The sequence below is a fragment of the Pongo abelii genome, chromosome 2, assembly GCF_028885655.2.
Source record: "Pongo abelii isolate AG06213 chromosome 2, NHGRI_mPonAbe1-v2.0_pri, whole genome shotgun sequence".
Taxonomy (NCBI): Eukaryota; Metazoa; Chordata; class Mammalia; order Primates; family Hominidae; genus Pongo; species Pongo abelii.
This window is the reverse complement of record NC_085928.1, coordinates 141,845,199-141,872,965: the sequence shown is the minus strand read 5'-3', so window position 1 is coordinate 141,872,965 and position 27,767 is coordinate 141,845,199. Positions and strand designations below refer to the sequence as shown.

General features: G+C 41.0%; 1 protein-coding gene across 1 annotated transcript in view; it reads right to left on the bottom strand.

The window, feature by feature from the left end:
• Positions 1-2,375: 2,375 nt before the first annotated feature.
• ACP3 (acid phosphatase 3) overlaps positions 2,376-27,767 on the bottom strand; it is a 55,727-nt gene continuing 30,335 nt past the window's right edge. The window contains exons 8-11 of the mRNA XM_009239320.3: positions 25,448-25,530; positions 22,627-22,730; positions 18,285-18,454; positions 2,376-4,727 (exon numbers count right to left, since the gene is read on the bottom strand). Coding sequence (XP_009237595.2) covers positions 4,609-4,727; positions 18,285-18,454; positions 22,627-22,730; positions 25,448-25,530 — 476 coding nt within the window. The 3' untranslated portion in view covers positions 2,376-4,608. The remainder of the gene's footprint in view (positions 4,728-18,284; positions 18,455-22,626; positions 22,731-25,447; positions 25,531-27,767) is intronic.

Below are 27,767 nucleotides of genomic sequence, written 5' to 3'. Positions count from 1 at the left end.
AAATGCACATGAGATTTTAAATATTTAATATGAAAAAAACATAAAATATCTCATTAACAATTTTTAATTACACATTGAAGTGATACTTTAGATGCATTGGGTTAATCCAATTTTATTATTATAATTAATTTAATCTTTGCAGTTTTACCTTTTAAAAATGTGGCTATTAGAAAATTTAAAATTACATTTGTGGCTTTTATTTGTGGCCCTCATTCTACTTCTATTAGACAGCCCTGGTCTAAAACACCAAAATGTTGCACACATCCATTATTGCTCAAATGAGATTTCTGAAAAGAGAGTTTAAAAAAAAAAAAATGAGGGGTGGAGCCAAGATGGCCGAATAGGAACAGCTCCAGTCTACGGCTCCCAGTGTGAGCCATGCAGAAGACGGGTGATTTCTGCATTTCCAACTGAGGTACCCGGTTCATCTCACAGGGGAGTGCTGGACAATGAGTGCAGGACAGTGGGTGCAGCACACTGTGCATGAGCCGAAGGAGGGCGAGGCATCGCCTCACCCGGGAAGCACAAGGGGTCAGGGAATTCCCTTTCCTAGTCAAAGAAAGAAAATGATAACACTCTGGCATTCATTTACCAAGAAACCTCCCTGGCAATGGAGAAAGAATCAATGCTAACATATTAGAACAAGATAGAAAGGAAGTTGGGAGAGTAGGAAACATGACTGAATTCAGGGAGAAGAAATACCAGTTCTAAAATAAAAAAAGATTTGTTGGTTGAATGACTTCCAGTAAAATGTTTGCCTCTAACGCTCGTACTCTTCTAAAGGAACAAATTATTCTTTTTATGATCATATTTTCTTAATGCAATGCCATTCTAGCTGGGGATAGCCCACCTACAACTCTTCCTTAGTACTTTCCTGTGTATACGTTGCTGACTTTTTTTATGCTAGGGAATGTTCCTCCATTGATGTGATAATTACTGCCTTATTCTCATCCTGTTCAAAGCATCTGTAGTGGTTCAAATGAGAAATACATTTCGAAGAAGAGGTGACCTCAGCTCTGGTGATTGTCTTTCAAGCTGCATTTATCATCAGGGCAACTGGACTGATTATCCCTGACCCAACTGAAAAAGTCACTTTTATCATCAGAAAGAATTTACATTCTCTCTTGTTGAAGTGATTCGATTAGCTTATTTCCTGAGAAAGATTACAGTACATTCGTGCTCTCTGCTTTATCACTATAGGGCATTTGTCAGTTGTGATTTTTTATTCTGCTATGAAGGATGAAAAACAATTACAGTGTTTATCAACAAAGGAGCTCTGTGGAAAGTAGAAAAAAACAAACGAAGTTGGGAGTGAGAGTTTTCTTTACAATAATCAAAAGCGATGACAGAAGGAAGAGAAATGAGGATGTTAAAAAATCCCTCAGAACCAACAGAAAATAGAGGTCCTTTTAGTCACTGGCAGTGTTACAGGACCCCACCACTTACCAGGGGTTTCTGCACTACAGTCCCTTCTGCAGTCGCCAGAAATATGTACAGGAAAGGGGTCCCAATCCAGACCCAGGAGAGGGTTCTTGTATCTTGCACAAGAAAGAATTCAGGGCAAGTCTGCAGTGCAAAGTAAAAGCAAGTTTATAAAGAAAGTAAAGTAGTGAAAGTACAGCTACTCCATAGACAGAGTAGGACATTCCCAAAAGTAAGAGGAGGAATGCATCTACCCTCTATAGTGCTAAATGCTCTATAGCGATAAAGCAGGTACAACGCTTGTATATATAGGGAGATGTGCTCTGCTACAAGGGTTTGTGATAAAGGATTGATTTCTTAATTACTATATTTTGCAAGAATTAATATTATTATCTTTAAAGCAAAATTAGAAATGCCTTTGTTTTCCAGATATAGGGATATCTGGACACTCCCAAGTCTGGGTCTGTTTAGTAAACATTATTAATTTGTTCCCTTAACCATAAACACCTAGAGGCTAGGAATACCTAACTTTCTAGAAATGCAGCCCAGCAAGTCCCAGCCTCATTTTGCTAGCCCTCACTCAAAATGGAGTCGCTCTGGTTCACACGTCTCTGACAGCAGGATTAAAAGATAATATGGGCCAGGTGTGGTGGCTTATGCCTGTAATCCCAACACTTTGGGAGGCTGAGGTGGGCAGATCACCTGAGGCCAGGAGTTCGAGACCAGCCTGGCCAACATGGTGAAGCTTCATCTCTACTAAAAATACAAAAATTTGCCAGGCGTGGTGACGCAGGCCTGTGATCCCAGCTATTCAGGAGGCTGAGGCAGGAGAATTGCTTGAACCCAGGAGGCAGAGGTTGCAGTGAGCCGAGATCACGCCACTGCACTCCAGCCTGGGCGACAGAGTACAACTCTTTCTCTCAAAAAAAAAAAAAAAAAAAAAAGATGATATGGAAAAAGTGTTGTGAAAGCTCTTACTTTTACATTCTAGCAACCCTGTATAAGGTCAGTGTTGGAGTCAAGCAATTAATAATCACAATTGGGATGGACAATTTAGCATCTAGGTCAATGATTAGCAGATAATAGTTTTCTCATCCATGTTTGTTGAATTAGCATAAGATATTGTGCTTATGTACTGATATGGCTGGCTACTTTATCAAGGCAGTAATTTGTCCTTTATTCTTGCTGCTGTAGATATTTTTCCCTTTCCCAAGCTAAAAAGGTAGCCACATCTTGTGTTTTTTGTTTTTGTTTTTATCTAGGTGGTTTTTGTATTGCATCAGGAAGCAGACATTGCCAAGCAAGAGAAGACAACTCCTTCTTAGCCTTTTGTTTGCAATAACCTTGGCTCAGTGAGAGTTATGTAGAAAGTAAGTGCATGAAACTTAACAGGTAGAAGCTGTGGGACCCAAAGGGAGAGGAAGATTCCTGAGACTAACAGATGGAGTCGGGTTCTGGGAGGCAGTGGGGGCGATTCTGTGCTGGGCAAAAGTATCACCCCAGGATTGCACAGTCTCAGGCTGGTAGACTCCAAGAATATAGTCCTGGGAGCAATGGCACAGATATCCCCTGCTTACCGTCGGAAGACCATGTGGGCAGGGATGGTGAACTTAACAGAGACCAGCATGGACAGAGGTCTAGAGGACTATTCTCTGACTCCTCCCACCAGCTATTCTCTGGGACCTGAGGAGGTAGAGAACCCTACTGAGGAGTGAGATTGAATGTCCCACCAACTGGATGGCTGGGGGTTCAGGGCAGATTAAAATTGTTTAGCATAAATTTTCAGCTTGCAACAATACTACCGTCCTTGACATTGCTTGCTTGGTCAATGACTCATCTAGAGCATAAAATGAAAAATGATTCACAGTATAAGAGAGCTAGCTGTGACTTCTATGTTCATCTAATTCAGATTCTTCATTTTTAGGTTAGGAGACCAAGGTAAAAGATATAAAAGAACTAGGCCAGGTGTGATGGCTCATGCCTGTAATCTCAGTGTTTCGGAAGGCCAAGGTAGGAGGATTGCTTGAAGCTAGGAGTTCAAGACCATCCTGAGCAACATAGTGAGAGCCTGTCTCTACAAAAAACAAAAAAACTAGCTGGGTGTGATGGTGTGCACCTGTGGTCCTAGCTACTTGGGAGACTGAGGTGTGAGGATTGCTTGAGTCCAGGAGTTAGAGGTTGCAGTGAGCTATGATCATGCCACTATACTCAAGCCTGGGTGACAGAGTGAGACCATGTGTCTGGAAAAAAAAAAAAGATGTAACAAAACTTGTTCTAAGTCATGAGCCCAAAGCCAGTGCAGGGCTGAGACAGTGGGCTGTCAACCCTCAGTTGAGCTATGACTAGCCCTTATGAAAGTAAGATCTTACAATTTTAAACGCAATAAAAATGGAAACTTAAAAAATATCCAGATCTGATAGTAGAGGTATCTGATAGTGGCTATGTGTATTTTCCAGTTAATCCCCACTATAGAAATTTTGAGCAGATGACCTGAGTCATACATAAAGTGGGTGATATTACAGTTTCTGAGAATTAGATACCTCTTCTGTAGGCATTTTAAATATGGATATGTGTATGTATGTGTGTTAATATACAGACACACAAACAGAAATCTTTCCACTATCAAACACTGGGCAGAAATTTCTTTTCAGTTGTGTGTGTGTGTGCTTGCGTGTGCATGTGTGTGTGTATGTGTATTAAACCTACTTTATAGCTAAATAAAAAGTTTATTTATAATTTCTGATTGGGTCTTCTTTCGTAAGAATCACCCTGTATAATAATACTTCTAGTCTAACTTCCCCCAATATCCAGCATTTTTCTAATCTATGTCTTTGTCCACCTTCTCACCCTTCACTCTTTGCAGGTAAAAGGCTGATTGGAGTTTGGCTTCTTATTTCTCTCTGGACAACTGTGGCAGATAATACAACCATCCTATGCATAACAGCCTCTTTCTAGCTGAACAAGCAGCCTGCACTACCACTCCATTATGAGAAGACCTAGGTAGCCTGAGTGTTCATCCAGCAGCAGTCTGTGGGTCACTGTGAGTTCAGACCCTGCTCTGGGCAGATTCAAAAGGCAGGGTGTGAGGACGGCAATGCCCACATGGCAAAAGCCTGTCCTTTAGTTGTAGCACCACTGAGAGATGCTGTGTCACAGGAGGTTGGCCTGGCTTATCCAGCTGTCTGTTCAGATGTTCCCATAGGATTCTCTCTGCCAGCAGAGTCCACGGCGAATGTGGATAAACAGCAGTACCATTAGGACAGCAGATATCAGGCAAAAGGCAACAGCAAAGATGACCTTTAGAACTGTGGGAAAATAGGAAAAGTATTAATGTAAAATTAATGCATTAGGAAAATATGAAGATCACATGTGAGTGTTGCTTTCTGCCTTAATTGCAAATTTCAGAGGAGTTGCTAAAGAGGCCTTGAAATCAGCATTGTGTGTGTGGTAAAAAGAGCACAGGACTAGGAGTCAGGAGATGACCTAGGTTCCAGTTCCAGCATAACCTTTGACCCTTCAGATTCAGCTCCCCACTGAAAAGGGAGGGTAATTAGCTGGAGTATTTCTAAGTCCTCTTATAGCACTAACTTTATGCATTTTTTATAGTTAAATTACCAATTGTCCATGGTCTCAGGGTCAAAGGAAATTCTGAATGCTCAACTGCAATCAATTGGATCTAAAAGAAATGAAATCCTTTGATTTTTAAATTTGATTTTTAGGTAAATATTTGTTAGAGAGGAGATCTTGTGCACATTTTTTCTGTGGCAAACATTTCCAGCATAACTGTGTACTATTTCTAATATGTACCTTTATTTACACATATTCCTTTGATAGCTGACCAGTAAAAGCTGATATTTGGGGCCATTTTGTAATGAGATGCTAATTCATTATTTCATCTGGAAAGTTACTCTCCTACACACGCACCCTAGTCCACTATAGTATACACATCATAAATACCAGTTTGTACCATCTCTAAATGTATGTCTTTTCATTGTAAAAATATAGGGTTTCTTGTTGGCTTAGGCAATGGGAGAGCAAACAGCCCTCCGATCCCAACAGCTCTTTCTTTTTTTTTAATTTTTTTATTATTATTATTATACTTCAGGTTTTAGGGTACATGTGCACAATGTGCAGGTTAGTTACATATGTATACCTGTGCCATGCTGGTGTGCTGCACCCATTAACTCGCCATTTAGCATTAGGTATATCTCCTAATGCTATCCCTCCCCCCTTCCCCCACCCCACAACAGTCCCCAGAGTGTGATGTTCCCCTTCCTGTGTCCATGTGTTCTCATTGTTCAATTCCCACCTATGAGTGAGAACATGCGGTGTTTGGTTTTTTGTCCTTGTGATAGTTTACTGAGAATGATGATTTCCAATTCCATCCATGTCCCTACAAAGGACATGAACTCATCATTTTTTATGGCTGCATAGTATTCCATAGTGTATATGTGCCACATTTTCTTAATCCAGTCTATCATTGTTGGACATTTGGGTTGGTTCCAAGTCTTTGCTATTGTGAATAGTGCCACAATAAACATACATGTGCATGTGTCTTTATAGCAGCATGATGTATAGTCCTTTGGGTATATACCCAGTAATGGGATGGCTGGGTCAAATGGTATTTCTAGTTCTAGATCCCTGAGGAATCGCCACACTGACTTCCACAACGGTTGAACTAGTTTACAGTCCCACCAACAGTGTAAAAGTGTTCCTATTTCTCCACATCCTCTCCAGCACCTGTTGTTTCCTGACTTTTTAATGATCACCATTCTAAATGGTGTGAGATAGTATCTCATTGTGGTTTTGATTTACATTTCTCTGATGGCCAGTGATGATGAGCATTTTTTCCTGTGTCTTTTGGCTGCATAAATGTCTTCTTTTGAGAAGTATCTGTTCATATCCTTCGCCCACTTTTTGATGGGGTTGTTTGTTTTTTTCTTGTAAATTTATTGGAGTTCATTGTAGATTCTGGATATTAGTCCTTTGTCAGATGAGTAGGTTGTGAAAATTTTCTCCCATTTTGTAGGTTGCCTGTTCACTCTGATGGTAGTTTCTTTTGCTGTGCAGAAGCTCTTTAGTTTAATTAGATCCCATTTGTCAATTTTGGCTTTTGTTGCCATTGCTTTTGGTGTTTTAGACATGAAGTCCTTGCCCATGCCTATGTCCTGAATGGTAATGCCTAGGTGTTCTTCTAGGATTTTTATAGTTTTAGGTCTAACGTTTAAGTCTTTAATCCATCTTGAATTAATTTTTGTATAAGGTGTTAAGGAAGGGATCCAGTTTCAGCTTTCTACATATGGCTAGTCAGTTTTCCCAGCACCATTTATTAAATATGGAATCCTTTCCCCATTGCTTGTTTTTGTCAGGTTTGTCAAAGATCATATAGTTGTAGATATGCGGCGTTATTTCTGAGGGCTCTGTTCTGTTCCATTGATCTATATCTCTGTTTTGGTACCAGTACCATGCTGTTTTGGTTACTGTAGCCTTGTAGTATAGTTTGAAGTCAGGTAGCGTGATGCCTCCAGCTTTGTTCTTTTGGCTTAGGATTGACTTGGCGATGCGGGCTCTTTTTTGGTTCCATATGAACTTTAAAGTAGTTTTTTCCAATTCTGTGAAGAAAGTCATTTGTAGCTTGATGGGGATGGCATTGAATCTATAAATTACCTTGGGCAGTATGGCCATTTTCACGATATTGATTCTTCCTACCCATGAGCATGGAATGTTCTTCCATTTGTTTGTATCCTCTTTTATTTCATTGAGCAGTGGTTTATAGTTCTCCTTGAAGAGGTCCTTCACGTCCCTTGTAAGTTGGATTCCTAAGTATTTTATTCTCTTTGAAGCAACTGTGAATTAAAAGAACTAGAAAAGCAAGAGCAAACACATTCAAAAGCTAGCAGAAGGCAAGAAATAACTAAAATCAGAGCAGAAGTGAAGGAAATAGAGACCAAAAAAACCCTTCAAAAAATTAATGAATCCAGGAGCTGGTTTTTTGAAAGGATCAACAAAATTAATAGACTGCTAGCAAGACTAATAAAGAACAAAAGAGAGAAGAATCAAATAGGCGCAATAAAAAATGATAAAGGGGATATCACCACCGATCCCATAGAAATACAAACTACCATCAGAGAATACTACAAACACCTCTATGCAAATAAACTAGAAAATCTAGAAGAAATGGATAAATTCCTCGACACATACACTCTCCCAAGACTAAACCAGGAAGAAGTTGAATCTCTGAATAGACCAATAACAGGAGCTGAAATTGTGGCAATAATCAATAGCTTACCAACCAAAAAGAGTCCAGGACCAGATGGATTCACAGCCAAATTCTAGCAGAGGTACAAGGAGGAACTGGCACCATTCCTTCTGAAACTATTCTAGTCAATAGAAAAAGAGGGAATCCTCCCTAACTCATTTTATGAGGCCAGCATCATCCTGATACCAAAGCCAGGCAGAGACACAACCAAAAAAGAGAATTTTAGACCAATATCCTTGATGAACATTGATGCAAAAATCCTCAATAAAATACTGGCAAACTGAATCCAGCAGCACATCAAAAAGCTTATCCACCATGATCAAGTGGGCTTCATCCCTGGGATGCAAGGCTGGTTCAATATATGCAAATCAATAAATGTAATCCAGCATATAAACAGAACCAAAGACAAAAACCACATGATTATCTCAATAGATGCAGAAAAGGCCTTTGACAAAATTCAACAACCCTTCATGCTAAAAACTCTCAATAAATTAGGTATTGATGGGACATATCCCATCAGCTCTTTCTACAGAACCCTAGTGCACCATAGAACACAGGTGAAAATCCCTGATTTCACCTGACATTATCATTAAGAGAATGAGGAAAATAAGAAGCAGAGCAATTAGATAATCTGGTTATGGTTAAGCAGATAATTGTATTGGGGTTGGGATCTTATCAGTCTCATGATTTTAAAAACCATCTATTCAGTAATTACTTCCAAATATAAATCTCCAGCTCTGACATCTATCTTAAGTGCAAGACTCGTATATCCAATTGTATGCTTGATATGTTTCTTTAGATATCTAATAGGTATTTCAATCTCGAGTCCAAAACTGAACTCTTGATCTCCCCATCCTCATTCCCCACACCAAAATCTGCTCTTCCCAGAGCCTTCCCTCTTCTCAGTTGATGGAAACTCCCTTCTTCTGTTGGCTTAGGATAAAACTATTGGAATCTTCTTGAACTCCTTTATTTTTCTCACAGCTTACACTATCAGGAAATTCTATTGGTCCTACTGAAAAATATATCCCAACACTGACTTCTTTTCTTCTCTGCCACCACCCTGCTTTGAACCACCATCGTCTTTTGCCAGGATCACTATAATGGCCTCTTATTTGTTCCCTTGTTTCTATCTATCCTTTCTCCTTTGTAATTTTTTTTTTTGAGGCAGAGTTTCACTCTGTCACCCAAGCTGGAGTGTAGTGGCATGATCTTGGCTCATGCAGCCTTGACTGCCCAGGATCGAGTGATCCTCTCACCTCACCCTCCCTAGTAACTGGGAATATAAGCATGCACCCCCATGCCTAGCTCATTTTTGTATTATTTGTAGAGATGCGGTTTCGTCATGTTGCCCGGGCTGGTCTTGAACTCTTAAGCTCAGATGATCCATCTGCCTCAGCCTCCTAAAGTGCTGGGATTACAGACGTGAGCCACCACACCTGGCCACAAGGCCACAGTTCTTTTTTTTTGGAGTTGGAGTCTTGCTCTGTTGCCCAAGCTGGAGTGCAGTGGCACCATCTCGGCTCACTGCAACCTCTGCATTCCTGGTTCAAGGGATTCTCCTGCCTCAGCCTCCCAGTAGCTGGGTGCCCGCTACAATGCCTGGCTAATTTTTTTTTTGTATTTTTAGTAGAGATGGGGTTTCACCATGTTGGCCAGGCTGACCATGAACTCCTGAATTCAGGTGACCCACCCACCACCACCTGCACCTCCCAAAGTGCTGGGATTACAGGCATAAGCCACTGTGCCTGGACCACAATCCATTTTTAACACAGCAGTCAAATGACTTAAAGTCAAATCATGCCACTTCTCTCCTTAAAACAAAGTCTGCAATGAATGCTCATCTCAATCAGAATAAAAGCTACAGTTCTAATGATGATAGTTTATAAGGATCCACATCATCTGTCTCCTATAAGTCCCCTCACATTTCGTCTCCTATCACCCTCCCTTCACTCACTCACTTCTGGCCTCATAATCCTCATGCTGTTCTTCAAACATGCCAAGTAGGCCTGCCTTAGTGACTTTGCTATACCTGTTATCATGGCCTGAATGCTCTCCCACACATCCCTTGCTTTCTTTGCCTAAATCTCATCTCCATGAGACCTTCCCATTTAAAAGTGCATCTTGTACATCCTCCTTCACTTCACCCCAAATTGGCCATTGTGATCCTCATCTTCCAAAACACTTATTATGCTTATTATTTGTTATCTATCCCTCTCGCCCTCTAGTAGACTACAAGCTTCGCAAAGGCAGGGACTTTTGTCTTTTTTGTTCAGAATGTATCTCAAGCATCAGAATGTATCTCAAGCACTGAGAACAGTATCTGGCACATAACAAGTACTAATAAATGTTTGTAGAAAAAAATTAATGACTTAGAACTTATAAGTTCCCAACTCTTAGTCCAGTATTTTCTGATGATGCCGGGATGCTTCTTAGCATCATGAAAAGGTGATTTTAAGTTATACCCTGAGAGACAGTCTCATTAGAACTGCAGATAGATTTAATATAAGTTTAAGGGAACTAAATAAAATTGAAGAGGGAAAGAAAGGACTCAATAGAAATGAGGAAGGCAGATACTAATGATCCTTAAAAATCTATTTTCATGGCTGATTCTGCATTTAGAAATTTATTTTCAGTTATTTTTATGGGCTGTGTTGTCATAGCAGTCCGATGGAACATGCTTTTCTGCTCTTTATCCTTCCTTCTTTCCTTTCTAGACACGTGATGAGCACACATGTACCAGGTAGGCTGTACTGGATGCTGAGGTTCCATAATCTCTGCCCTTGAGGAGCTCAATGTCTAGCAGGAGAAACAGAAAGGTAATTACAAGATACTGTGATAACTACTAAAATGGAGGTGCAAAAGAAATGCTATTGAAACAAAGAGAAAGTTGCAGTCAACAGAGTGTATTCTATTTGAAAGACAAAGAGTTTGGAAAATCTTCTGAGAATTGAGCTGGCCTGTAAGGAGAGTAAGACTTTGTCATGAGACAGAAAGAGTTTCACAGGGGCATGTATAGGACATAATGAGGAGTTACACGTGACTGGAATACAGGGTTCAGGGAGGTGAAACCACATTTGTAAATGGGGGGCCAGTTTTTTTTTGTTTTTGTTTTTGTTTTTTGAGATAGAGTCTCACTCCATTGCTCAGGCTGGAGTGCAGTGGTGCAATCACTGCTTACTGCAGCCTCAACCTCCTAAGCCCAGGTGATCCTCCCACCTCAGCCTCCCAGGGGAAGCTGGGACTACAGATGCGTGCCACCATGCTTGGCTAATTTTTTTGTATTTTTTGTAGAGATAGAGCCCCACTATGTTACCCAGGCAGATCCTAAACTCTTGGGCTCAAGCGATTCTCCCACCTTGGCCTCTCAAGGTGCTGGGATTACAGGAATGAGCCACTGTGCCTGGCCAGGGGCCAGTTTTCAGAGTGCTTGGTTTGATGTGGGGCAAATGGAAGTCATCAGCAATTATTACATATGGAAGTGATACAGCCCACTCTGTGTTTATTTTATTTTTATTTATTTGTTTATTTTTTGAGATGGAGTTTCACTTCATTGCCTAGGCTAGAGTGCAGTGGCACGATCTTGGTTTACTGCAACCTCCACCTCCCGGGTTCAAGCAATTCTCCTGTCTCAGCCTCCTGAGTGGCTGGGACTACAGGCGCCTGCCACGATGCCCGGCCAATTTTTGTATTTTTAATAGAGATGGGGTTTCACCTTGTTGGTCAGGCTGGTCTCGAACTCCTGACCTCAGGTGATTCACCCCCTCGGCCTCCTGAAGTGCTGTGATTATAGGCGTGAGCCACCGTGCCTGGCCAACCACTCTGTGTTTAAGAAAAACAAAAACTGTGGAAAAGATAGGATGGTGGAGATACATTAGGCTTGATAGAGAACTATTGAAAATATCTTTAATATGACACTCAGGGCTTAGAACTGCAATTGTGGCCCTGGGAACGAAGAGGAGAGAATTCAAGAGATGTAGTAGAATTAACAGGCTTTAGTAACAGGCTACATATACTGGTAAGGGAGGAGCTGTGGTCAAGGCAATCTCATGGCTTCTTGTTTGGGTGACTGAGAAGATAAATTGAGATTGGGACCACAAAAAAGAATTGGTTTGGAGTAGAGAAGATAATTTATTTTGTCTCCATTGTGGGACTGAGACAGGGTATTATCCTGATAGAGACTATCAGTGGGCAGCTAGACAAAACAGGCCAAGAATTCTACAGTTAGATGTGGAAATAAGGATTGTAGACATAGAAGACAGAGGCCTGGGTATACTGGCTAATACTGAATGTGGAATGAGGAACCCGAGAACAAAGAAAAGACTCAGGTGAGCGCGTGTGCTTTCTCTCCCTGTGATATTTATTTATTTATTTATTTTTAAATGATATGCTCCTTTGTACTGTAAAATATTTCAGGAGTTTGGCAGAGCATTGTCCTAGACACTGAGAAAAGAGAGCATGATCAATTGTATCTTACTACAAAGAGATCCAGTACAGGTAATGACTGAAAAGAGTCTTCCTAAAAGAAGAAGCCAGTTACAGCATCTGTCCTCTGCCTAAAACCTTTCCATGAGGACAAGAGCTCAACATGACCTATGGAGCACTTAGTGCTTGCCTCTGCAGCCTCAGCTCTCCACACATTCACTAGACTTTTTCCAGTTCCCAAAGTGCTCTATGCTGCCTTTAGCCTCTTGGCCTTTATGCATTCTCCTCTTTTGTCTGTAACATCCTTCTCTCTCCTCACCTTCATTCACCTGCTTAGTACCATTTCTCCTTCAGGTTTCAGTTTGAACATCACTCCTCCAAGAAGCCTTCTCTGACCCATTAGGCTAATTGCCTCTGCTGTGTTTTCTCCTGTATGCTCTTCATCGTAGAATTCACGATACTTTGCTGTTAGGGCTGATTTAATTATATATTTCCTTGTCCACCCCTCCTTTCTCCATAAGGTCTGCAAGCCATATGGGGACAGTCTTCTTGTCTGCTGCTGTTTACTTGGCAAGCTTAATGCTTGATACATAGGAAAATATTGAGTACATAAGAGGTACTCAGTAAATCTATTGCTTATTAAATAATCGTTTATCTTGACCCACCAATCCTATTTTTGGAAATTGGTCTAAGAAAGTAGTCCATAAGACACCGTGGAATGAAAAGTGAGTATGATATGGTAGAAATAGGATGTTGGAAAGTGTTAGGCTTGAATCCTGATCCTATTACGTGTGGCATGTTATCCTCTGAGGTTCAGTTTTCTTCTCTGTAAATTGGGGATACTAATAGCTGCTTCACAATGACAGAAAAGCCACTGAATTAGACACTGATGGCTTTCAAAAGAGAAGTTAAAAAAAAAAGGAGATGACAGAAGGGTGGACATAATTTTGCAGAATAGTTAAGGCATATGATGGATGTGAGAAAATAGTACAAGAACATGTAAATCATTAGTTCAAGAAAATTGACATTGAAGAGAGTGAGGTGGAATAAGCACTTGACGGTGTTTTGAGGAGAGGATATTTGGGCATTTTCACAGTATAAGGGAAGGAGTCAGTGCAGAGGAAGAAAGTGAAGTTAGCCAAGAGATTCCCTGGAGTCCTGAGGAGACTGTGGAGATGGGTTCACACTCACAGTGAGGTCAGCCCACGCAGGGAGGAACGTGGTTTCCTGAGGGACAGCAGCAAAGGAAGGTTAAAGCTAATGAGATATTTTTGAGATTGTGGGAGTAGAACTTAAAGGACTTATCAATAGATTATCTTGCTTATAAGAATAAAGAAAACAAAATGGAGTCAGACATTTGGGACAAACAGGCCTTCCTGCAGGGAGTAGGAAAAGTGTTCAGTAGGGGTGAATACATTTACCAAGAAACATTGAGAGACTCAGTTGAGGATGGAATGAAATGTCTACATTCATCGTTTGAAATGGTGACAATAGGCTTGGACTTTTGCTTGCTTCAGCTCTACTCACAGATCAGAATGAAAAAACCATGTGACTGACTTGATCTAGAGGCTTAGGTATTGGCATGGTGAGCAGTGTATGGGACAGGTCAGCATTATAGCTGTCAGAATTGCCTAGGTTTAGGGCAGGAGTGGACTGAGGAGTGAATCGGAGCATACCAAAGCAAGTTGCCAATGTCTTTAGCAAATGATGAGATATATTCCAAGAAACTGAAGATAATGGCAACAAGAATGAGGAAACAGGTATTTTAATCAGATGGCCTCATCTTTGAGGGAGGAGCGGTGCTGGATATCATTGAACAAGGGATATCATTTGAACAAGGGATATCACTGAACAAGGGATATCACTGAACAAGGGCTTTTAATAGCAATAGAGGAACATGAGAATGCCAAAACAACTATGCTGAAAACAGAAGTCAAATACTACAGACATGTTGGCACATACAAATGTGTATATGGCCAATGATTGGGTCTCTACAGTATAATCACTTTTGAGGCTCATTCATAGCTTCTCTCTCTTATTTATAAATAAACTGAGTTCTAGGCTTCTGACTTCTGAGCTCAGCCACAAGGAAGTCATGCTAGGTATGCAGGGCTGGACATGTATTCAGTTAGCAAATATTGATTGAAGGCACAAGGTTCTAGGCATTGTCTACTGGCTGAAGACTCAAAGAGGAAACATGTATGTTTCCTGCCTTTAAGAAGCTCAAGGTTGAATCTTGGGCATGTGTATTTGTGCTGTAGATTCTCAGCTTTACAAAGATAATGAGAGAAAACTGGAACTTCTCACTAGTAAGTCTCCTTCTTGTGAAATAATTAGAGTTGGACATTGAGATGGGGGCGGAAGAGCACTAGTAAAGAAAGTCTGAATGTGTTAGTAAAATGTTGGAATTAAAGAAGCAGTTTGACAAATTTTATTATTTTCAAGCAATGTGCTATGGCCTTAGACTTGTGAATTTTCCAGCAAAGACTCTGGTGAATTTAATTGATACGATCTGGAATCTGGTTAAGTGAGCCTGCTGGCACTAGCTAAAAACACTGCTTATAGTTATGGATAGAATTTAATGGGTGGAACCCCCTATTCTAAGGAGTAGGGTTGCAAAGTATCTTGCGTATATAGGACATATCCTTTATTTAATGATTTTGTCCTGCTTCCCGTATCGGCTTTTTCAGAACATCCTAAGTGTCCTGTATTTTTTTTTTTTTCCAATGAATTACAAAAATTTGGCAGTTACAGCCATTTGTCAAATTTATCTAGGCATCCTGTACTTTTATTTGCTAGATTTGGTGGCCAAACTAATGAGCCACTCAGCCCCTACAATCTTCCATGTTTCAGCCTTCTCTGTAGTATCTCTCTTCTAAGGTTAGTGGCCACCCAGCCTAACGGGCACTTCTTACCTCAGGAGTTTCCCAACACTGAACGAAAATCTGTCTCCCTGAAATTTCTACGTGCTGCCCCCAGCATCCCTCTTTAAGATCATACTGAATAAATCTAATCCTTTTCTTTACAGAAGTTCAAATATTGAACTCACTGTATTAGAGGCCACCTCATGTCACAGACTCTTAACAAACTTTCTATGAGCCCAAACCACTGGTGTGCTGGTAGGATTTGTAGCATTTAATTTCTTTGGTGAAAATACTCCTGCCACATTGGAGCTGCCTAGGTGAAGTGGTTGAACTGAGAGTTGGGAACTGATGTACACATTCCACTCTTGAGATCTGTATGAGCAGCTGCAGCACATCAACCCTTACATTTTTCTTTTTATTAGCATTTTTTGCTGCTTAATCATATTTCAGTCTACCTGCATATTGTTATTTGTGTTTTGAGGGAAAGAATTCTGCAAACATACCACAGGTAGATTTGACAAGAGGCGGAGAGAGATTATGGAGAATGAAGGAGAAGGTAGGGTAAAAAATAACTCCTAAGTTACTAGGTATTGCTGCTCATCAAGATAGACAAGAGTAGGGTCAGGGGAAAAGGTAACAAATTTATTTATTTATTTATTTATTTATTTAGACAGAGTCTCGCTCTGTTGCCCAGGCTGGAGTGCAGTGGCACGATCTCCGCTCATTGCAAATTCCGCCTCCCGGGTTCATGCCATTCTCCTGCCTCAGCCTCCCGAGTAGCTGGGACTACAGGCGCCTGCCATCAGGCCCGGCTTTTTGTATTTTTAGTAGAGACGGGGTTTCACCGTGTTAGCCAGGACGGTCTCAATCTCCTGACCTCGTGATCCGCTCACCTCGGCCTCCCAAAGTGCTGGATTACAGGCCTGAGCCACTGCGCCCGGCCTCAAACTGATTTTACATGGTACAGTTGCTACCTTCTGCAGAAAGCCTTTCCTGACACTCCTTACTTCCCCCACTCCAAATCTGGGTAACTCTTGTTCCCCCAGTAACCTGTGTAGTCGTAAGACATAGCCCTGGTTTTTCTGGGTTGTACAGTATGCATCTCTTTACTTCCCTAGTATATTGTGCACTTCCTGAGGGTGTTTCCTCAGCAAATTCCATCTTAAATAGATGAGACGGAGCCATCCACAGCTTCACCTTTATCTGAAGTGGTAAAGTCCAAACTATATTTTCAATGTAAACTGTTCATATAAGCCAGTCAAATCATTTTACTTTATATTAATATTTTCCATCTTGTTATACTAAAACAAAAACCCCAAACACAAAGGGAGCTCCTGAAATCTGCCTAGAGGAATTTTATTCTAATTAAACACACACACATACGTTTTTCAAAGTTCATTATAAAAGCAATGCTTTTGAACTTCCTAATAATCACTTTATTCACTGTTTTACATTTGGCTCACTGCTAGGAGACAGTTACAAGCATAGGAAATGGACCCAAGGACAAACATTTACTCGGGAAGGAAATAACACAAAGAGGCATATCAATCGATGTCTTTGTCAGTCATTCTGTCACCAACCAGGAGCGGGGATGGCTTTGCTCTAGATTCTGGCATCCAGTAGAAACCATCTCTAGAAACCATCTCATCTTTATCCATAATGGTAATAGAGCACAGTGTTCTCTAGACATGTAGATCTGCCACATGGCAAAGCTATAACATGATTTCTTCTTGCAAAGTGGGCAGTTTCAGCAGGACCTGTAAGTTTGCTTAGGTTTTCTGAAGATATCGGCATTAAAGACTCACACATTCCTTTTGTCCTCCTAACGTATTTCGTAACCACACTCTCAACATTTCAATAAATTTTGAACTTGGAGGCACTTAGAACATAATTACATTTTTAATTTTGTTTCAGTTTGATATGTGTCACTTCCTTCCTTCCTTTTTTTGGTAGAGACAGTGTCTCACTATGTTGACCAGGCTGGTCTTGAACACACCAGGCCTAAAGTGATCCTCCTGCCTCAGCCTTCCAAAATGCAGGGATTACAGGTGTGAGCCACTGTGCCTGGCCTATACTTCCTTTCTTAAATCAACTTTATTTTTATTTATTTATTTATTTATTGAGACAGGGTCTCGCTCTCTTGCCCAGGCTGGAGTACAGTGGTGCACTCTTGGCTCACTGTAGCCTCGACCTCCAGGGCTCAACTGATCCTCCTGCCTTAGCCCCACAAGTAGTGGGACCATAGGCACACACCACCATGCCCATCTAATTTTTTGTATTTTATGTAGAGACAAGGTTTCACCATGTTGCCCAGGCTGATTTTGACCTCCTGAGCTCAAGTGATCCGCCCACCTCGGACTCCCAAAATGCTGGGATTATAGGCGTAAACCACCATGCCTGGCCTTAAATCAACTTTAGAGTCAACATCTCTTATCACTGGAGCTTCTAGAGAAACTCCATCACGTGGTGCTCTCTTTCCTGATGTGTTGTGCCCAAATAGCTTGTTCTCAGCAGATGACTTATTTGCTATGATGTATATACTTCAAGAGCTGCTATATGTATTACACACATCAAATCTTTCTGTAAAGTTTGAGTTTTGTTTCTTTAAAAGGAACATAAATGTTCCAGGACCAAGGGACACAAAGAGGTTTTTAATTTTTAGTTCTGTAGCCTCATATATTTTAACAGAAATATAAAAACAGGTAGTAGCAGTTTTCCAGTGGAGAAAACTTTCCAGATGTCTCCACTGTATCTCCTTTCTTTGCCTCTCCCTTGAGAGAAGGCTGGAACTGATGGGTAAATTGGTTTTTTGCCCATCAGCCTATTCACATCTTTCCTTCCTTGTTCCCACCCTAGATTGTGGGGTTGTGGGTTTTTTTTTCTGAAATCTGTTCCATTTCAGACATTTAAAGAACAGCCTTATCTAATCCTGCTCAAGCAAAATCTCAGAATCCTTAAATACAAAAGGTCCTGTGTGGCCAGTCATATATATAGTTCATGGCAACTCTATGAACTTTGACCTAAGTTTTATCTCTGATTATATTTTGGCACTGCTGCCCCTTTACATTAACACTGAAAAACAAAACAAAACTTAGCTAAGTTTTATGGCAAGTGGGGGCAGGGTCAGGTGAAGAGGTAGGAATTACCTGAGGTCAGGGGTCCCTAAAACGTACAATAATCATCCAAAGCCCATTTTTTTCAAAGCTGGGGGTAATGGCCAAAGTATGTTCTCAAAGCATCATCTGCCCTGAGAAAGGTAAGCTACTCTTTCTACAGAGATCTCTGTGCACACGAATCTGTGCTGCCCTCAGTACCTTGATGGCTGTTTGTGGTCATACACTCCGTGGACCAGTCTTGAGGGATCACAGGGCCAACCAGCTCAGCAAACCTCTCCAGAGGACAGCTGGGGCTGCAGCCAGGTAGCATGAGGGGATACGGCTCGTGCTGCGTCTCATTCCGATAGTACATCTCCACAAAGTACTCCCTGGCAGACAAAGACAGAGGAGAGAGCTCTGTTAGTTCTGTGTTGTTGAACTGCCACTGAATTTCTTTCCACTTGGACTATTACATGCCAGTTGAGGGACTAATGGAAAAACTTATGGGGAGATTTTAGCCAATTTAGGTGTGTAAATGGGGAGACTGGGGCAGGCGGGACAGATTTGCAGGGTGGAAATGGGAGGGCTTGTTTGTTAGATGAACAGGGACATAGGAGGTAGGCACCAGGATGCTAAATCAGAGGAGGTGGTGAGAAGTGACAGTTGCAGGGAGCTAGGTGGGACTTTGAGCCTTTGGATAAGAAGTGGGAGGCAGGTGGGGGTGTTGGGTTTTCCTTCTCCTCCTCCCTTCCTTTTAGGCTTCTCATTTGCTCCTTTTTTTCTTTTTTCTGTTTTCCTACTTGAGTATTTCTTTTTTTTTTTTTTTTTTTTTTTTGAGACAGAGTCTCACTGTGTCGTCCAGGTTGGAGTGCAGTGGCGCGATCTCAGCTCCCTGCAAGCTCCACCTCCTGGGTTCACGCCATTCTCCTGCCTCAGCCTCCCGAGTAGCTGGGACTACAGGCGCCCGCCAACACGCCCAGCGCGGTGGCTCACGCCTGTAATCCCAGCACTTTGGGAGGCCGAGACGGGCGGATCATGAGGTCAGGAGATAGAGACCATCTTGGCTAACACGGTGAAACCCCGTTTCTACTAAAAATACAAAAAATTGAGCATTTCTTTCAGTCCTCTTTCTGAATGTATCTCCCCTCTCCTTAACTAGGCCATAAACATGGAACTGAATAATATATAACATATGTGCTTGAATATACAGCAAGACTTTATCAGAAAATTATCCCTCAGAACAAAGATGTGGGTATGTGTTCCAGTCCTTCCATTATGTCACGTTAAGGAGAGCTCTCTCAATGCTTTATCTCAAAAAAAACAATGTACTATTTGGGAAGGTCCAATGGTGTAAACTAACCTCAGTTAAACCAGCGTGAGTTGCTTATGGAAGCCATTTGCTAATCAAGGAGTCAGGAGGGGAACTCAAGTAGGATTTAGTGATCCTTCTTTTGGTGGTAACCTTACAATGGCTACTTTTGGATGTGATTATAAACAAGCCTTTTAAAACATCACTTTAAAAAGCCATATAAACATAGTAACTGCAAATATTCACTTATAAGATGTCTATAAGGCTGGGCGCAGTCACTCACGCCTGTAATCCCAGCACTTTGGGAGGCCGAGGCAGGCAGAACACAAGGTCAGGAGATCGAGACCATCCTGGCTAACATGGTGAAACCCTGTCTCTACTAAAAATACAAAAATTAGCTAGGTGTGGTGGCACATGCCTATAGTCCCAGCTACTCAGGAGGCTGGGGCAGGAGAATCACTTGAACCTGGGAGGTGGAGGTTGCAGTTAGCTGAGATCACGCCACTACACTCTAGCCTGGGCAACAGAGCGAGACTCCATCTCAAAAATAAAATAAAATAAAATAAAATAAAATAAAATAAAATAAAATAAGCTAAAATAAAATAAGATGTCTATGAAACTTACAAAAACCTCCCTAATATGTACTATGAATGGGTACTTATATCTTGGAATAACTTTTTCAGTAACAGCATCTTCTGTCTTAAGATGATATGGCCTAGATGACCAATACTCCATCAAACTCCGTTATTCTCTTTCCATAGAATTGAATTATGGCTCAGAAGTGACCACATTGCCAAGACTCCCTTGTACCTAGGTGGGACCAAGTCATTAATTTAGCCAGTAGAAAGTGAGCAGAAATGATATGTGTCCCTTTTAAAAGGCTGACGTGGTTGATAAGCAGGTTGCTGCCTCCACCCTTTCATTCCTTTCTACAAGCTGCCTGCAAGTGAGCACAGCACTCTTGAAACCGTAGGTCCAAAGAGGGAACCCTGGGTGCCTGAATCACCATGTGTGAATCACATCTATTAATGTACACCTGCACTTTACTATTAGGTAAGTGTGAAATTAATTTTCATTGGGTTAAGACTTCAAAAATCTGAGGTTCATCTATATAGAAGACAAAATTATCTTTATTAGTGAATATATCTGGGAAACAATTTTAAAAGACTCAAAATTGGCTTTAGTGGTGAAGACACAAGCCAAAGATGCATACAAAGAGTTTAGATAAAATCATTTTATAAAATGTAAAAGTGAAACAAAGCAATATTAACTTAATGAATTATTTTATATAGTCTATGATTTTAAATCTCTGTATCTAACCCAAAATTAAATCTTTAAAGAATATTTTTAGCTACCTTTTCTACAACTTGAACAGTTTACGTATTTAAGATGGTTGAAAATCTAAAATATTCTCTCTTTCTGTCTCTCTCCATATCTCTCATAAGAAAATGTGAGATCACTTCACAGTCAGGATCACCTAATAAGTGGGCTTAGAATTCGTTAACTCGAAGCCTCCTTGTTCCTAATTTAAAAGCAATCACGTTTCACCTTTGATATTTCCCTGGAGTACCAATAAAAAAAAATCCTAATATAACAACAAATGGGACTTGACCTTTACGTGGCCCTTGGTTAATTTTTTCTGTATGTCACTGCCTTTCAGTTGAAAAAATACTCCATACTTGATTTGTAATATAGATTTAACTCAGGGTGGTAAAAGAAGGCAATTCAGTGGGAGAAAATTCTTCTGTGCACCAAGAAAGCAAGCTCTGGTCCACTGGGGTCCAGAAACCAGAGAACAGGGAGGTACGAGTAGAGTCAGTAGCTTCTCTTGTCTTATCCCAAAGGAGATGGTGCCCCTCTCCTGAAGCTGATCCTGGAATTTGGTTGGATTTATTAACTCTGTGCCCAGAGCTGGCCTTCTGAAGGGGAGACTTGTGCTGGGCTTGTTATTAATTGTGCTGGGTTTTATGTCTCTAGTCCTTTCATTCCCATTTTCTGCTCTATTTGGCCAGTCTCCATTTTGTGGGTCTTATCTCTCCACTCTGACTCTAGATATTTGAGGGCAAGGTTAACTAAGACCACATTTTAGTTCTAGTTCATTGTGCCTGACACCCAGTTAGAGGTTCAATAAAGAATGTATCTACCCTTCCCTAACTGTGCAGAACTCACTTCTTTGTAAGCAGTGAAGATATTGTTTGAGAATGAAGTCTCTGTGCTGTTACTTTCTTACTCTACAAATTCAGGGGCCAGAAAGCTACATCCAAGACTACAAAATTTGCAAAATGAAATACAGGGCCCATTGTTTAAACATTATTACAATTTAAAGATGGCCACAGCAGATCATTAAAACAAGCATGGGCTCTTTTGAGCCAGGTCCCCATGTAACTGCACAGTCAGGTTGGTGTGCAGCTATTGTGAATGCCTTGAGGGAAGGGCAAAATAGATCTCCCTGACTAATCCTGAAACAAACTCTGGGGTCACTGCCTTAACTCAGCCCTTTCCTTGCTCTTATTTCGCTAATAATATCCCATGAAGTATGGTGACTTGTTCCAAACACCTCCTTCTTCTCCTCCCAATGAGAATGTCATTGTCACAGCAGATAAATATTTTTGGTATGATCTTGGCCATGATAATCAATTCTTCCCCAGTTTTTCCAGGACATTCCTGGTTTTAACAATGAAATTCACATGTTCTGAGAACACCAGATTTCGTGGGTCAATTCTGGTGAACTGGGACATTTGGCTACACTAACTTTGACCCTTCTAATGGGTTCAAGCTAAGCCGTGGTCATCTGGGGAGGGCCACACCAGGTCACAAAGAGGTAGACACCAGTTAGAAATTGTACTTTAAGAATCTTGACTTGTGGATATGAATCATCAGAAGCTGAATGAATATGTTTGAATTTTTTAATTGAAAAAATATTATTATATAACCATCAAGAAATTTTTCTCTTGCCAAGTATATATACAATACATGCCTACTTCTTAGAATACCTTAATTTTTTAAAAAATGTAATTTGTTACATAGGCTATTTCCCAATTTTTTCATCTACTATGTATATTATTTTCCAATAAAAGTCTTCATGAAAAAGAAAAAAGAGACATGACTGGCAAAGATCTTCTTACCACCATTCTTCCCTCTGAATATAAAACCAAATCAAAGACAAACGGGCACACAACCCATAACCTAAAATAATAATAATGAAACCCAAGGTCCAGTGATACTGATTTTGAAAAGCACTTAGTCACTTACCCCTTCTCAAAGTACAATTCCATCAAGTGGCAAGAAGCATAGGGAGGAAGGAGGCCGTTGTAAACGTCTAGCGCCATCTGTAGACCACTCACAGTAGTGTCATGCTACAGAGATTGAAATCAATTTTATCGCCTGTTCAGATTCACATTCAATAGGTATGAAGCACTTGTAGAGCACCATGATGGCTTCTGATTCAATTAAATTTCCCATGCGCCCACAATGACTTAATAAGTAGAGAAGGAAAGATTTTGGTTGAGCATTAGTGGTGTGCTAGGCAGTATGATTTAGATATGTATCATCATTTCCATTTAAAAGATAAGGAAATTGGCATGGCTCATGCCTATAATCCCAGCACTTTGGGAGCCTGAGGCAGGCGGATCACTTGAGGTCAGGAGTTCGAGACCAGCATGACCAACATGGTGAAACCCCATCTCTACTAAAAAAAAAAAAAAGCTGGGTGTGGTGGCATGGGCCTGTGAATCCAGCTACTTGGGAGACTGAGGCAGAAGAATTGCTTGAACCCAGGAGGCAGAGGTTGCAGTGAGCCAAGATCACGCCACTGCACTCAGAAGGCGACAGAATGGGACTCCATCTCGATAAAATAAAATAATTTTTAAAATAATAAAAGATGAAGAAATTGAGACCCAGGGAAATTAAGCAACTTGCTTAATGTCATATAACTCCAAATGGAAGAAAGTACATTTGAATCAAGTCTCCTTAAGTGCTGTGCCTTTTTGAAATATTTTGAAACACATTAATGCTAGATTATATTTTTCTATAGATTAGCATCATCTGTGATTTAAAGTTGTGGAAGAATATATGAAGTTTAAATGTTTAGGGAAGATAAAATACAAGGAAGTATAGGGTGCAATTTAAAAATAATTGTAAAGCTAAATTTTTACCCCAGAGTGGCTGGAAGGTATAGGGGAGTGGTTTTCAGCCCCCTTTCTGCCATGGATTAGCTATCTAATCTTAGGCAGTCCTCAACTTTCATATCTACAAAGTTGGGATAACATTTGGCTGCCTAAACTGTATGGCAGCATGCACATATTCAAAAGGGGTTAGAAGTAATCTAATAGAGAAAAAAAAAGGAGCTATGGATATGACACGCTGGAAGTCACACCACAAGTTAAAACTAGAAATCAGATTAGACACTACAAAAATGGGCAGAAATGACTAATTTCAGGCCTATCTCTCTCCAGGAAGCACTCTGCTCCTGCCCAGGGCTATTTCCCTAGTCTATACCATTTAGGGCTCCTGATAATAAACAAACTTCCTGGTATCTTCAGTCACCTCTTTCACCTTCTTGCTCTTTCACCTTCTTGAGTGAATGAAAACATGACTTTCTTTCTCCAGCCACAGCTGAGAAACCTTTTGTCATGGAGACGTGAGTGAAAGGAGTCAGCATGCTGTGTCCTGTTTCCCTGCTCATCCTAGACTCCATGGGCAGCTATTTGAATGTATAATACAATTGCAGAATCTACCCCCAACAGTGTGTCTCTCCTTGGCTTCTCGGACTTTTCTCTCCCTGGCTTCTCCAAGATGAAAGACTTTTCTAAGATCTCTTGCTCTCTTTTCTTTCTACTCCCAAATGTAGCTCCAACTCTGAGTTGCAGTCCTTCTTCCCTTTCCTCCTTCTATTCTCTTTGCCATCTGAAGTTTTCTGCTGGGATGCACCTGTGGCATTTCAAACCCATTGTCTAATCAGTACATTTACCTGGCCCAAGACCACCTCCTTCCTGCCACTGAGAACTGAAAACTTGACTTCATCTGGGGCTTCACCTTCCACATCATTGTCTTCCACCCACTTCCAATTCATCACTGATAATCCACACTCAGCTTTTCTTGTAACCTGGCTCACTTCGTTTCCTCTCCTGCCGCTGCCCTAATTTTGGGCCATATCCCCATTTTTCTAGACTATCACAAAAGCTTTCTACACCATATCCTGTTTCCAACATCCAGTCATTCTATAAAATAATTAATTTCCAAAATGCTGCTCCTATCCTGTCACTCCTGCCCTGCCTTCCCTGGGCAAACACTGACAGGGGGGTTCTCCCTTGCTTCCTTGCTTCTTTCTACAATTAAACAAAGAGGCAGCAGGACAAGATGGCCCTTCAGCTGCCATCCAGCATAAACTTCTGACACTCCATATCAGGGCTGTCTAAAAAACCTTCCGTGATGATGGAGATGTTGTATATCTGTGCTCTCCAATTCAGTAGCCACTGGCTATATATGGCTATTGAACACCTGAAATGTGGCTAATACAACTGAGGGACTTAATTTTTCATTCTACTTAATCATAATTAATTTAAATGTAAGTAGCTACTTGTGGCTACTAGGTTCCATATTGAGCACACAGTTAGCATCCACTAATTTGGTACCACCTTTTCCACACAACATTCCTGGCCTTCCACCTCTGTCCTAATAATTTACTTTATTTGTCCTACACACTAGTGAGGAGCACTTACTAACCCCTTTCATCTTGATGTGTTGGATGTGCTGCCTTGTCTAGGAAGCCTTTCTGCTTCTCTTCTCCACCCTCTTGGAACAGAAGGGATGGCTAGCTTTTCTGAGGTGCCAAAGCACTTGCTTGCATGGCATTTCCATCCCGTTTTGTATAGTGTTTATGTTTGTCTTCTTGTTAGTTTAGATTATAAATCCCTTAAAGGACAGAATGATCATTTAATTCTAAAAGCTTTGTGCAAGTGCCTACCACGTACAAGGAGATGGGGAAATGAAGATTAAAAAAAGATGAGGTCCTGTGCTTCAAGAGATCACACACTTGAACAAATATATGTTAAATGAAGATGAAAATACTTACCGCAGAATACATGATAAGTTTTTTGTAGCTTGGCATCTGAGTTGCTTTCTTCATGTGATTGAGGATTTCATTGACCAGGACACCTTAAAGGAGATGAATCAATAACCAAACTGAACCAAACATAAGCTTCTATTTTAGTTCATTAGCTTTTTGTCAATTCATAGTTGCGGACTCTCCCTGCCATGACTTAAGAAGAGGGGCAAAGATCTAATTTTATTGAGCATCTGCTCTGTGCTAGGTAATGTGATTTACATACTTTTTTTTTTTTTTTAACTGAATCTTACGTCTCAACCCTTATTTTTAGGTAAGGAATCTTAAGTCCAGAGATATTAAGTGACTCACACAGCCAGGTAAGGAAAGCTGGATTGGCACACTAGGACTCTACCATACCGGGTTTTGTTAAAGCTCAGGTTAGGAGGCTGATAAGCTTGGAAGGAACTTCAGACAGCTTTTTCAGATCATAAAAGATAATTCTTAGCCCATGTTCTTCTCCAGAGCAGACCTGAAATGACAGCACAGCAGGTACTCCTGTTTTCACCCCTCTTGCTTCTACTCTCTGGCAGTCAGACCTGTGGGAGGCCACGGGAGAAAGCAGCTCTCTGGATGTTTGTACAGATCATGGACTATTCTCTGTGGACCATTTCTCCAGGTTACCCTAGGTGTCACTATTGGGGGGACAGCCAGCATCTTTAGCTTTCATTTGAGTTTCTGTCTGTCTTCAGTAGAGGAAACTTTTGCTCTTCACACTTCACATCTGAACACCTAACTGCTGTTGCTCCTGAGGTGGTGAAAGACAGATACAGAGCTTACGGTATTTATCCTGTTTCTAGGCACTGAGGGCTGTGGGGTACCTTGTGGTGCCAAAACAGATCCTGTTTTAAGGACACGTTGCTTCAGAGATGTCTGTAACTAGCTGGTGTCTCTGCTGGTCTCTTGACCCTGCATGTGCTCCCTGGCTGAGAATGACCAGTAGCGTGTGTTAGGGTGTGTGTGTGTGTGTGTGTGTGTGTGTGAGTTGTCATGAGCAAGGCATTGATATTAACAGATTGACTATAATCTCAGGTTCTGTAGTGCACTCAACAAACACATACTGAGCAGCTATGATGCGCCAGATACTGTGCTAGGAGAATCAGACCTGGTCCCTGCCCTCCAAAAACTCATAAAATAGTAAGAAGAGACAGGTCTGTACACCAGTAAGTATAAAAAAGGGTTAATTAAGGAGGTAGGTATCTGCTCTTTCTATAAGATGCTGGAAATTTCTTGAGGATGAACAGGATAATCTGAATGTACATGTCTAACAGGTTTAAATCCCTCCATCTCAGAGAGGGTTGTCCTGTGGAATGCTTTAGGGACTTTAGCTTGATTAACATGCCATGTTGGTGCTAAACTGTGTGGCCAAGCCTTTGGGAGCCATGACAGCCACCTGAAATCAGCAACTTGCCCTTTGTCAACAAGTGCCTTTTGGTCAGGCTGCAGTTTTGGTCATGAATATATCAGTTCTTGGTTCTGGTATGATTACACCCTTATCCCAGGAGTGATTAGGGGTGACTATCATGATTATCCTCAGGCTCTGGCATATCAATATTCTGTTTTATAGGGGAAACTGAGGCTTGGAGAGGCTCAGCAACTTAATCAGATTATACAACTTGCAAGCAGAGAAGGAGGGCTTTAAATCTAGCATGTCTTGTGTCAAAACTTTTATTTGTAATCATTAGACCACGCTATAGTGGAAAGCTAGCTTCAAAGTTATCTGTTGTATCCTTTATTAAATCTTCGTAAACTAGACAAAAATATCATTGATCTGAAGACATAAACTTTGCTTCCTTCATTTCTAGTCTACAGCAGAGGTTGGCAAACTTTTCTGTAAAAGTCCAGAGAGTAAATGTCTTAGGCTTTGTGGGTTATAAAATCTGTTGCAACTACTCAACTCTGCGGTGGTAGCATGAAAGCAGCAATAGACAATGCATGAATGAATGAGTGTGGCTGTATTTCAATAAAACTTTATTTACAAAACCAGGTAGTGGGCTTGATTAGGCATACAGGCAGTAGTTTGCCAACCTCTGGCCTAGAGCAAGAAGAGCTATCTTTTCACTGATAAGACCAGCCATATGATCCTAAATTTGCCCCAGGGATTTTTTTGGTGTGTGTGTGTGTGTGTGTGTGTGTGTGTGTCTTACTGAACAGTGTCACCCCTGAAGTTAAATGATGAAATAAAAATTCTAGACTGGGCACAGTAGTTCATGCCTATAATCCCAGAACTTTGGGAGGCCAAGGTGGAGGATTGCTTGAGCCCAGGAGTTCAAGGCTAGCCTGGGCAACA